A 13,371-nucleotide genomic window follows, 5' to 3' on the forward strand; every position below is an offset into this window, starting at 1 on the left:
CATCCAATACCGGGGTCTCCAGGCGGCATGGGGGTCTTTGATCAAGAAAATCCAATTATTTGTGTATATACATTTCCCACATAGTGATTACTTCATTAATTGTCCCGCCTTTATCTCCTCCCTTCCCATCCCCCCTAATAATCAGCTCCTTTATCCAGACCAACAAACACACCATAGGAGCTTTGTGGATTCAAAGGATTTGCTTTCCCCTCTCAAAGAGCCGCTATTCTTTGATGATTGGGCAGCGGCAAACTTCAAAGTAATAAATCTTATTTCTGACTGGCTGGCGGCCCACCAAAGTCCTTATCAAATCCTAAGAAGTGATCCCTCACTCTTCAGATAGACCAAGGAGATCTCGGAGAGAGGAAGCACTGGAGAGTGGAGACCTGCTCGACGCGATATTTTACTGCGAATGCACACATTTATCTAAATTAGTGCTTTTTATTTCATTTGTTTTCATCGAGAGGGAGGAGGACGTTTACCATGGCAGCAGTGGCTGTACTGCGGAATGAAACACTCCAGGCTTTTCTTCAGGTTTGTGCGCAAGTTTCTTGTTTACTTTGACGACTTTAATAACTTGTAAACTCACTCGTGCGAGGTGATTTGGGTTACGAGTCTTTTTTTATATTTAACACAGATAAAAAGTCGTGCTACATTGATAGTCTACTGTCATATAATTTTATTACGAACGCTAATTGCGTCTTAATGACTTGTGCTGCAACTTTTATCATCGCGATTCAGGCGACAGGATCGATTTAGTGCAGATGACATTTAAACAATTCAGACGAACCATTTCGTGCTTTTTTCTCTCACAATAACACATTATTAGTGTGGCTGTTTTTTTACCTCATAAAGTGTGGTTAAATGATTGTAATATAGAAAATGTGTGTCTCGGTTATCCAGGATCGCACTCCAAACTCTTCTCCAGAGAACTGTAAGCACTCTCCGCTGGCTCTCCTGGCTGCCACTTGTAACCGGATCGGGCATCACCACGGATCAAACCACACAGATTTCCTCCAGGTCCCTTACGACCCAACACTGGGCTCCCCTTCGCGTTTGTTTCACCCGTGGACTAACGAGGGGACCCCTCAGAGCAGCCTGGCCACTAACTCTACTTTCGGACTATCCTCCAAGCCCCAGCTGTCTGCGCACATCCAGAGCTCCTTCAGCTCGCACCACGAACTGCCCCTCACCCCTCCGGCGGACCCCTCGTACCCCTATGACTTCTCCCCTGTGAAGATGTTACCTTGCTCCATGCAGTCTCTGCAGTCCTCCTGCCCCCCCACCTACGTCCCCGCCGTCAGTTACGCAGCCCCAACTCCCATTCCGCCCGCAATGCCAAGTTTTGTCACGGGACCCTCCGGCCTTGTGCACCAGCAGCAGAGACAGTTGTCCCCAAACCCTGGAGAGGATATTCCGTGGTGGAGCCTGCAGCAGGGGACCCATGTCAGTCACTCTTCCTCCCTTGGTCACCATCGCTTCCAGCTGCAGAGGGGCTTGGTTCTGGGACATACGGACTTTGCGCAATACCAGACGCAAATCGCGGCTCTGCTGCACACAAAGTCCCCCCTCGCGACTGCGCGGCGGTGCAGGAGGTGCAGGTGTCCGAACTGCCAGTCCTCCACGTCCAGCGACGAGCCTGGCAAGAAGAAGCAGCACATTTGTCACATACCGGGTTGCGGGAAAGTTTACGGGAAAACTTCTCACCTCAAAGCGCACCTGAGGTGGCACTCTGGGGAGCGGCCGTTTGTGTGCAACTGGCTGTTCTGTGGTAAGAGTTTCACCAGGTCGGATGAGCTGCAGAGACACCTGAGGACTCACACGGGGGAGAAGCGCTTTGTTTGCCCGGACTGCTGCAAGAGGTTCATGAGGAGTGACCACTTGGCAAAACATGTCAAAACTCACCAGAACAAAAAAAGCAAGTGCCACGACAAGACACTTGACCATGTCAAAAGGGAGGACACGAGGAATATGTTGTAACACACGTTGTAGTCGTTTTAAACAGTAGAAATCACTAGTGCAATACAGTCAGTCCTACATTAGTCAAAGTACACAGTGAGCTGCATTTTTATATCTTGTTTATTTTGTTACATCCTGACAATAGTCTCTAACATTGCTGGTCTGTGTAGCACATTTTTGTATATATATATAAAGTTTCATAAGTTAATTTGGGATCATGGAGAAGTTCATGAGTTTGAATTCACTGTCTATATCATATCAAGGAAGACAAGTTTTCAACTTGTGTTTGATCATTGTCTTCGGTGGAAGATTTCACTCCCCTGTAAATTATATTTAATAGCTTTTGTTGAATGAAAGTGTCCGTTTTTTGCTCCTTATGGGGTGTTTTTAAGCATGCTCTTGAAAAGATCTGCTATTGTTGATATGACCTAAATACTGTGTGAGAATAAAGATTATAACATTTTCCTCAACTCGAATAATTCATTTGATATCCCTCAGTTATACGGCCGGTGAGATAATCAGGTGAAATGCACTCAGTATTACCTGGACTAGTGTGCCAAGTTAGTCGTAATTCCAAAAATAATTTCCAGCTATTTTTTTTAGATAAATATACATTTCAAGTGATTTGAGGACTTGCAGGAAAAAGTGTGCACATTTTTTGTTTCCAGCTGTTGTTGGTGGTCAAAAAGGAGTATTAAAACCAAAATAAAACAGTGTTTAATATTACTTTTAGCTGCTGAAAATGAAAAACCTGCATTCAAAAAAATACAATTTTTGCCCTGCTTATCTACAGCTGCTGCTGCTGTTTTATCTTTTACATTAGCAAAGTTATATTTAAGTAGTGACAGGAGTTGCATTTGTCTCGAATGTATTTGTAAGTCAGAGATAATTAGATTAACATACACTGTCAACAAAAAATTACAGTATAATGTTAAACAGTGAAATATAGACGTATGAATCTGGAAATTTGGCCGCCAAATCGAGTGAAAACTCCCATAAAGGTTGTCAGAGATTCTGTCCATCATAAGCGCTTCAAAGGTGAACACAGGTGCTGATATTCTTAAACATAATTCAATTAAACCCTACATTATCAGTGTAAAGGTATTGAGTAAATTGTGAGGTGAGGGGCTTTACTTAGAATTTGCTTATTTTCAGAGATGAAAATACAAACAACCTTTTAAATAAATAAGATATTACATTAAGTTCTTTGGAGAATATCACACATTTCCTTCTCAGTTGATGTAAAATTTTCCTACCGTTATTATCTCAACTGAGGGAATGCTCTAATTTGTTAATGCACTCTAATGGATGTGGTGTATTTGTTTTGTGCCACAGTCTTTGCGTTTTACATTTCCCTCTGAGGACTTTGCAGTGACACCGTAGGCTGAGATGAGACACCTATTAGCTGAGAAACACTTTTCGCTTTTAGCTGTGCTGGAGTTTCACTGGATTCACTTTACACACAGGATGTGCAGCAGGTTTAATGTTTCACCTGTCTGACTGAGTCACTCTGAGCTTTAATGGACAGTTTAAGACTGTCCAGTTTGTTCACTATAGTTCTCAGTCTTTTCTGCCAAACAGTGTTGGGAAATAATTCAATTTATAGGGCAGATTCCACACTTATTAATCACTACAACCCTGATTCCAAAAATTGTTGACATACTGTGAAAAATTGTATAAAAACCTATGACCTATATTCGATAAAATACAGTAAAAAGATAAGATATCTAATGCTCAAACTGTGAACTTCTTTCTGTAAATATATATATTTATATACACTCATTGTGAATTTCATGCATTCTGTTTTTATGCAGGTTTTACACAGCATCCCAACTTTTCTGGCATCGCGGTTGTACATAAAGTATAATGTAACACCTACTCTTAGTGCAGGAAACTAACAACTACCTGCTGAACAGTATTTTATGTCCACTTCCTCTACCCAGTTGTTCCCACAGTGTCCCAGGATCTAAATTGACCTTCTGAGGACAGAAAAACCTTGATTTTCTAAACTTGAGGCAACTACTTCCGTATCAACTCTTAAAAACGATTAACTCTTTAGTATCTGATAGATCTGAGCAATGATGAAAACATCCAAATCAGCGACTCTGTTATTAAAGAGAAGCAGTGCTGCCTGTCAGCCCTGTCTGCTGCCCTGTCTGTCTCATGAGGATCAGTGGAAATGTCAGTATGAAGAGAAGGACCGCTGCCACTCAATGGCATTTTGAACTGTCAGTTTTCTGCCTCAACAGCGCCCCCTTTTGTAAGTTTCCTCAGTAGTTCATCAGACTAGTGTAACTGACTACTGTAAAGGTTTATTAGTTTTACAGAAAAATCCATTTGTCCTTTCTTTTACATCTTACATGTTGTCGTACATTATATCCCAGAACGCTCACTCGATTTTATTACTCTTCTTATCATTCAACCTTTATGTACCAGTGCAAATATAGTTTGTTCCGGTAACCTTGTTGTATGGCGGTGGAAAAACAGCTAGAAAGTTAGAGCTAGATGCCCCTTATATGTGTAACACCACTACTCTTTTCAAAGTGAGACGCTGTTATCTGTATCTGTATCTGTTAAGCCAACAGAATGATCTGTTTCTGCGTAGTTTACACTGAAAGTCGTGTTAAATCTGGAAAATGTTGTATTTTCTAACCTAAAATTAAAAAGAAATGCTATTTTTTTAAATCTGTTTTCATCACGTTATTCAAGCTTTCCCAGCAACACATAAATATGAGGACTAAAAGGGCATTCTTGTGCTAATTTTCAGAGTTAGGAAGCTATTCTTCCTACTATAGTGTGTTCGTGAACTTTAAGTTATAATCAGTTATAATGTGAAAAAAACATGGACACTGCAAAGAAGATGTTTTGTATATTCTTGCGTTTAAACAACACATTGATAGCTATTTCCATTATTTGCATGACAGCAAAGAGCAAAGGAAATCTATTTGTGGATACATGAAATATGACTAATTTCAAACATTATGCATGTTTGATGCTGGGAGCTTGTTGATATGATATTGATATGCAATACAACAATTATTAAAGACTTTCTTTCAATCAACCCAACATTAACTTCTGCCAACTAATGCCAACTTGGTAAGTCAAATACCAAAATTTTCATTTGTTTTGTTCCAACGTGAGGAGAATTTTCCTAGTCAGGAACTAATTTTTCAATTATTCTGGCTGTTTACTAGTGTTGTTGTTGACATCAGTAATATTTGTGAGGCAGCACTCAGTTGTAACTGTTATTTATATGATCAAAATGACTGATCTGATCTTTAAAACAAACAAAATGTTACTTATTGCAGTTTTTTGTTATATTTACCCACTGTAGTATTTGGACCAGTTTTATCATACCTGTGCTATACTATTTGTATATACGGCCTTGTTGTAAAAGTGCTGCTAAATGCACTTGGTAGTAAATGTACAATGTTCTTTTATCCAGTTTTACCAAATCCCAAGAATGACCAATCTGCATGAATATTAACACATCACAAAAAGAAGAGGTATGAAGGGAAAACCTACAGTCGTCTGATGAAATGTGACCATTTGAACTGCAAAGTCTTTATCCACAAATTTTTATGATCCTATTATAAAACGATGCCTGTGGATGGATACGTTGAATGCAGCAGATTGGCTCTGCACAAAGGCATTGTTCAGCTCTGATTTGGCTTCATTGTCCAAGACAGAGTCAATATCCTTTAACACTGTAGGAGGCCATAATGCTTAATAATAACTAAAAAGGATATCATATGTCATGGCTTAAGATTATTTCCTAAAAATTAAAATGATTTAAGAATTAAATCCTAAGAAAGAAATATTCATATTACAAATACATGATCTAAAATGATTTAATTTTTGTCGAATAGAAGAAGAAAAAAACATAATTAATATTATTAGGATTATCATTATTGTGGATTAAATTCTCATTCCTAATTATCTCATTCTGTTTGTCATTCCCTTCTGGGTTAAACACAACCCTCTTATGTGCATAAACAGGATATAAACACTGAATCAATTGTTTAAAACCATATTGCAGTTGTAAGCAGATATATTTTTAAGTGTTAAAGGTAAAATAATAGGTAATTTGGGATGCAGCTGAAAAACTTTCAGTGTTGAAAGAAAAGTTTATAAATGTATTATTTTAGTACTGGTTTAGAAAAAAAATTAATTGACATGTATAGGATTCATATTGATGACTTAGACACTTATTAAATTAAATTAAATAATGAATCGATCTCATGTGAGCTTTGAGGGTCAGATTCAGTCAGCAAAGAGACAAACTCTTTCATCAGACGTGATCCTGCTTCACTGTGGTTCTGCCTCTGCAGAGAGAGTTCAAAATCAAATGACTGACAGGCAGTGTCATGAATCAAACCCCTGAAGTCAACAGCTCTGCTGCACTCTGTGGAGGATAGTTATGTACTGCCTGGAATTTTGCAGCTGGTGTGAAAAAGGTTTTTCTGGACGTTTTATTAAATAATTATTAAATATGTGAGCTGAAGCTGAACTGTCTGAGGAGCCTCTTTGTATTCTTGTCAATGCTTCTGTGCCACTCAGTTCAAAACCACTTAAACCTAAAAAGTATTTCAGTGATAAATCTTAAGTATTTGAACATTTCTCACAAAATGTGCAACAATCAAAGTAATTACAAAGCCTTGATATGTTTGTTGAGAATTTAACTCTCAGAAATAAGGTAAGATAATTGGGGATTTGGTTTTATAATTATTATAATTGTTAAATCTGCCTGTTTAGTGGAATTATTTTGTCCTGCTGACCCAAAAAAGGGACAAATGAATGTGGACACTAGCTCTATACCAGGCACAGAAACTTCACTGACTAGAATCACCACTGTGAGAGCAGCTGTAACTTTTAGCATAGGAGCTCCACTTGCTGGTGACTGGGAGCTCAGCTGTGATACACAGTATGTTATCTTGTTAAAAGCCTCTGTGAAATATTGCAACAACAAAAAAACACTGGGGAGAAATACATAAACAATCACAATGTGCTAACTCTTTCATAAATAAACATTATTTCAACGAAGGGCCCAAAACAACATTTACCCTCAAATGAAAATAAATCAGGTGACAAAGTCTGTGAGGGTCAATACAAACTCAGATTTTTATACAATCAAGTGCTGACCAATAAAGTTTTTAGACCAAACTGTTGCAATTAACTTTCATGAGCTGAAAACATACTTTGGATAGTCAAAGAAAACTGTCAAGTAGAGTGACATCACAAGATAGCTAAGCTAAAAACACATGGTAAACACATGGTGCCATGGTAACGACTTATCAATCACAATTCAGTATCCCCTTAAAGCATAGCCTGCTTTGTTGTCTGTTTTACTCTAAACAGGACCATAAATTACTAAATAAACATCATACTGTATAAAAGAAGACTTGGAACTAGAGATTCAGACCATAAACTCATTATGAGAATGTTTACTAAGTTTACTAATCAAGTTAGAAGTCGAGTCATATTCCTATTGACTTGCATACAAATGGACTTCTTTTTGCAACCAGTGGAGTCGCCCCCTGCTGGCTGTTAGAAAGAATGCAGGTTTAAGGCACTTTGGACTTGCTTCATTTTCAAAATATATATATATATTTTTTTTACCTCATTCCAAGAAATAATTGTGACAATGTGATTAATTCTTGACAGATTAAGTGGATGTATCTTCTCAAATCTTTATTAATCAATCTCTTCCAAATATATCACAATGAAAATGAAACCACAATAAACAGAGGATTTTGTCTGAAAACAAAATTATTCCAACTTTATCGGCAGCCGTGTATCTGCTTTCAAAGATATTCTAAAAACATTCAGTATGTAATTTCTGCCGCTAGGAGTCTCTCAATCAACAAAAGGAACAAGATGGACTAGATGATGTTCTGAATTAGTGTGAAATAATGGGACTTGTCTCAACATTTTACCATTGCTGATGAAAATCTATCAGAGGTAATAATGGCAGACACAATGTTTATTCACATCAAGTCTTTTCTTTTGTTTGTTTGCCCGAAATTTAGAGCATACTACATACTACATAGGTTGAAGGGGAAATTATGCCAATATTATTGTAGATTTTAGATGGGTTTGAAAATTGTTGGAAACATTTAGAATAATGTAACTAAACAACTCAACAAATATATAACCCATTTGAGTAATTTTTAGAGATTTTAATGCAGAAATGTTACATGTTATACCTTAACAGTGGGTTCTATGTAAGAGATTCATGCACAGCTTCTCTGTGTGGTCACACAGGAGCTTTAAGAGTCTCACGCTGTGAGAAGGTGATGGGAGGTTTTCATGTCTCACAGGAGACCTGTTTAAACCGCACCCAGTGTTTGAAACACCACAACAGACTCATTCAGTCAAACACAATAAACCTTGTTTTTGTAGCAAGATGACCTCATATTGCATCCCAAAAGGAAATCACAACAGCAGGAGAATTAAAACGTAAAAAGTCCTTCCTGAGTTCATTTAATGTACACGTGTTACTTTACTTTTACTTTACTTTAGAGATGTCATTGCTTTATAATTTCTTTGAGACATGGAGATTTATTTCCCATCGTCAAATAATTCCTCTGATTGTAAGTATCCATTTTGTGTCATTTACATTTTTATGAGAAAATTAAAGGATTGTACTTTTGCATATTTTAATTGGCTTTTAAGGGGAAAAATTGGGTATTGGGTATTTAAACCATGAAAAATTGTTAAATTAGATTCTAACTTTGACTTGTTATATCTAGACATTGTTGTGATAAAGAGGAAATTTCATGCCAGCTCTGATTAAAAACAGTGACTCTTGAATGGAGGTTTGTGTGCAGGAGGTCAGGAGAGTCAGGCTCACGCTGGGCTGCATGTTTTATACATCACTGCACAGTGATTAAAATGTAATTAAAACATGTTATTTTTCTTCGCAACTGATTTCTATCGCTTTACTGAATACATAAATATGTTTAGATGCAGATAAGTATTTACATAGCTTCCCAATGTACCCCCAGTAGTACAACGCAGTATGAGTGCTTGAACCAGCGGCTCCCTGTGGACGTGTTTTCACCCCCGGAGCATTCGGGATCCAACCTTATTTACAGTCTGTCCTTGACCCCATTTATGCTTAAACCTTAGTTGAAAGTCCTCTTTTATAAACCTCAAATGGAGAGGTAGCATTCCTGTCTTTAAGAGAAAAAAATACATTTGTTTATTCTGGAAAAATCCATGTGACAATGATTTGTGCTCCCAAGTTCCTTGCTTTTCTTTCGCTCCTTTATGGTACCAACATAAAGTCCGGTAATCGAGTCCGCTAACATGGATAAACGACTAGCGCCCACCACAACACAGAGTCCAACACAAGCAGCAACCTGCAAGCCTGCAAACTGAAGCCAATATAAAAAGTGTCTTAAACCTGCATTATTTCTAGTGACCAGCAGGGGGTGACTCTTCTGATTGTATATAAGAAAATGACCCTTCTTCTCACTGGATTTATCACCTCAGTAAACATTTGCTAATGACTTTATGGTCACAATTGCTAGTTCCAAGTCTTCTTAAACACAGCATGATGACACCAAAGAAGGTTTGCTTTCAGGTGGAGTTACATTATGATTGACAAGTCACTACCGCGGTACAAAGTTTTTATCTTAGGACTTTGACCCTTTCACTGTAAGTTTTCAATTCATAAATATAAAGTTTGGTTGCCTAAAATTTTCAGTGTATGGTAGGGAGTCAGCTTTTTGTTTTCACATGTTTCTAGCCAAGCTAGCTTGCTAGCACTAGCTGATAACTTAGCTCCCCTTTTCATCCACATACGGTCACTTCTATCTCCAAAAAAACAAGACGCTGATGACCAAAATGCCAAACTCTAGGCTTGAAACCCATAGTCCACAAATAAGATATCCCAGTCTGTCCACTTCTTATATACAGGAAGATGGCTGCTATGGGTGTGGCTTGGGAGAGATGATCTGCCCAAGATCTGCCCAACTTCACCGGTTAGCGGCTCAGGTAGCGGCTCATAGAGTACCTGACTCAGGTAGGTACTTTCTGAGCCGCTACTAACTAGTCGATGTTGATTGGATACGGTTGAGACGGGATATGACGTGAGTAGAACTCGACAGAACCACAACAGTACAGCTCTATTTTTTAAAAGAAATAAGATGAGAGAATCGAGAACAAGAAGCCAAAGAAGAGAAGACTGACTGACGTCACGGGCAAAATTGTCACTGAATAATCACATAAGTGTTGCAGAACTATTTAGGACATTCAAACTCTGTTGATTAGCCGCTACAAAACTACCTGTATGGGAACAGAGGCTGAGGGGAACCAACTAGAGGGCGTAGCCAAAACACTTTTACCTTTAAACTTTTTTAAAGGAAAGTTCATATAGTACCTTTAATAAGGTTGAAACAAATCAAAAACAAAGTTCTGGTACATACATTCGGATCCATTATTAAAGACTTTTCAAACATTTGCCTTCTGGTGAGTATAGCAGAATTTTACCTATTCGGACCTCACAGCATGATTAAGTGAAGCCATGTGATGTTTAGAGGGTAAATGACTCTTTTACCTCCAACATGAAACATGAAAAGGACCCAACTAGATGCTGCTCTTTTGTAAAGTTGTCAAAAAAACAAAAAGGTTGAAAACCACTGGATTAATCTCAATGAGATTATGAGATTATGTTTTTCTATAAAATGATCATGCGTTTTATGTTAAGTATTTACATCTGAACAGTAAGTCATCAAACAAAAGTAATGCAGTAAAAAGTACAACATTGTCTCCGAAATGTAAGTGTTGTAGCAGTACAAAGTTGCAAGTACAAGCACCTGAAAACTATACTTAAGTAAACGTACTTTATTTGTAAATGTAATGGACCCAGCTCTTCTAAAATTCTAGCTACAGCCCTGAAAGTGTCCCTGATGAGGCTGCTGATGTTATCACAGCTTCACCTGCTTTAACAGGATCAAGCATAGCTTTTCACACAGTGCAGCGTTAGCCCATTTTATCCCTGATCCTCAGTGCTGAGCTCTGGGTTAAGAGTTGAGCGTCACCAGCATGCGTCTGTGTTCAGCAGGGGTCCGTTTGCACACGGCTGAGTTTTACAGAAGTTGTCTTGAGAGTGATTTTTGGAATATAACTTATGTGAAACTAACAGTGTTTTAGTTATTGATGTAGGTCTATCTGTATCTATTCAATGTCCATAAAGACACATGTGCTTCTTCTTAAATTTAAACGATGAGGCTGAAAAGATGTGAAGTTTAAATGATGAGGGAGAGACCAGTGACTCCAGTGGGACACCGTGTGACAGTCGAGGGAAATTCACCGACAGCTGCAGGCTCAGAGAGAAAACAAGAGCAGGAGCAGGCAATGTTTGTCCTCTCAAGGAGATTTCTTTTCACTGGCTTATTTCCAGTCACCGTTCAGACAGCTAGACTTGTTTAAGTCAGATTCTCTCACAGATTGCAGTGGAAATAATCACAAACACAAATACAGGAATAGTCTGTCTCCCTGACACTGCTCCTCCTCCTCCTCCTCCTCCTCCTCCTCCTCCTCCTCCTCCTCCTCCTCCTCCTCCCTTTCCTCCTTTTCCTCCTCCTCTCTCTCACACTCTACATTTTGATTATAATGCCCCATCTTGTGGACAGTTTCATACAGCTACTGGTGAAAAACAACCCCACCCCTTTCCCCTCTGTTTTTTTTATTATTTTTTTTACATCTTTTGTTGTATTATTTTTGCACCACTCCTTTGCAGCTGAGAAAAAAACAGAAAAATCTTCTTGTGTGTCATTGCTTTTACAGGGCGGCCTTTTTTTCTTTTCTTACAAAGACTTCATGACAGATATTGGTAGAAGACAGGGACACAATAGATGTGTGACAAAAACAAATATGTTTGTTGTGACTGTGACGAGCATTGATGGTACACCAAGCTGGACCAAACAGACCCCAGACCCCCAGAGGCCCCCAACGCTCACTGTGTCACAATTGGTTTGTGGTGATTTGATTCATTGCAAATTTGCAAAAACATTTTATTTTCAAGTGTATTTTAATGAAATACTCACGTGCCCTGTAAATATTTTCCTGTCTCCTGTGAAAAGACTAAATACAGATTTTCATTCTGTGCAATTCGCTGAGAAAAGTAAATGCATTCTAAGATTCATTTGAGGCTGGTACGAGTCCTCTGCACAAATAAGATGGATGGATGGATGGATGGATGGATGGATGGATGGATGGATGGATGGATAGATGGATAGATAGATAGATAGATAGATAGATAGATAGATAGATAGATAGATAGAGGGTTAGATAGATAGAGGGTTAGATAGACAGATAGACAGAGTATGTACTATAGCATATAATATGGACAGAAAATGAATCAAACAGTAGACAACAATTCAATAAAAGTAATAATAGTAATAATTCAAAAGTACAAACTGTGCAAGAATACTAATTACTATGGATAGCATGAAATAAAATTGTTGTTTTATTAAATATTGTGGGTGCCCGTAAAGGCAGAAACCAAGAAGTTAAAGCTACTCCCCATTAAATGTGTAATTAATGTCCTCTGAAAAAAAAAAAACCCTAATTATTATTGTAGGAAAGTTACAGTTAATTTGCAAATTAAAATAGACAGAGCACATGAGGAAATATGTGTCTGTCCTCCTCCTTCAAAATGACTGACAGCACCCCACAGCTGATAGTGTGTCATATGTTAAATTGGCACCCATGGCAAACACTTAAACCCATATGTTCTGTTTTATCTATTAAACTGCATATAGGCTGCAATTGGTTTATTTTGACTCAGGTCCCCTAGGACCTCACTACATTGGTGCATTGGATTCCAAAAAGCACTATTAAAGCACTATTTAATAAGCACTTATTAAATAAGAAACAGAAAACAATTATAGCAAGGCATGAGGGGGAAATGGTTGATCTAAAAAAAAGTCATAATAAAGTTGGAATGATAGAATAAAGCACCTGTGGGATCTAACTAAAACCAGTGCTTTAAACACTCTTCATATGTAGACTAATGTACAGTTTCATATGTGTTTTATATGAACAGTGTGACAACATGACAAAATGACCTTTTCATCAGCTTCTTGTTACGTCAGATAACATTTCTTCTGGGTGATTGCTTGTGATTGGCTTGTCTCGTACGTGTCCACTCGTGTCCCTGCTGTTCATGTATGATGGTGACGTGTTCCAGATTAATGGGTCGGGTTATAATTAACTTGGTGGAGTATTTGTGGAGTGGCCCATTTGTGTCTGTGCTCCTGCAGGACTCATTCTTGGTTTCTCACTGCCACCTGGTGGACTCTGCGGTCCCTTCGTCCTTTCATGATGTCGTAGGCTACATCTTCATTCAAAAAAAACATCCTGTCTGCACAAAAAGTGGGGAAATGAGCTGTTTATGACAGG

The 13,371-nt window shown here is 38.3% G+C and overlaps 1 protein-coding gene across 1 annotated transcript; it reads left to right on the forward strand.

The window, feature by feature from the left end:
- The first annotated feature begins 206 nt into the window (after nucleotides 1-206).
- Nucleotides 207-4,624, forward strand: sp5a (Sp5 transcription factor a). Its single transcript, XM_059342959.1, has 2 exons — nucleotides 207-534; nucleotides 904-4,624. Exons 1-2 carry the CDS (start codon nucleotides 484-486, stop codon nucleotides 1,978-1,980), a joined length of 1,128 nt encoding a protein of 375 aa, XP_059198942.1. The 5' UTR covers nucleotides 207-483; the 3' UTR covers nucleotides 1,981-4,624.
- The last annotated feature ends 8,747 nt before the right edge of the window (nucleotides 4,625-13,371 follow it).

Source organism: Centropristis striata, chromosome 10 (genome assembly GCF_030273125.1).
Source record: "Centropristis striata isolate RG_2023a ecotype Rhode Island chromosome 10, C.striata_1.0, whole genome shotgun sequence".
Taxonomy (NCBI): Eukaryota; Metazoa; Chordata; class Actinopteri; order Perciformes; family Serranidae; genus Centropristis; species Centropristis striata.

What these genes read in the sequence shown, in the direction of transcription:
- sp5a (XM_059342959.1), top strand. Translation starts at nt 484, where the DNA reads ATGGCAGCAGTGGCTGTACTGCGGAATGAAACACTCCAGGCTTTTCTT. An exon ending in CACTCCAGGCTTTTCTTCAG is followed by an intron (nt 535 to 903) that starts GTTTGTGCGCAA and finishes TCGGTTATCCAG; the next exon opens with GATCGCACTCCAAACTCTTC.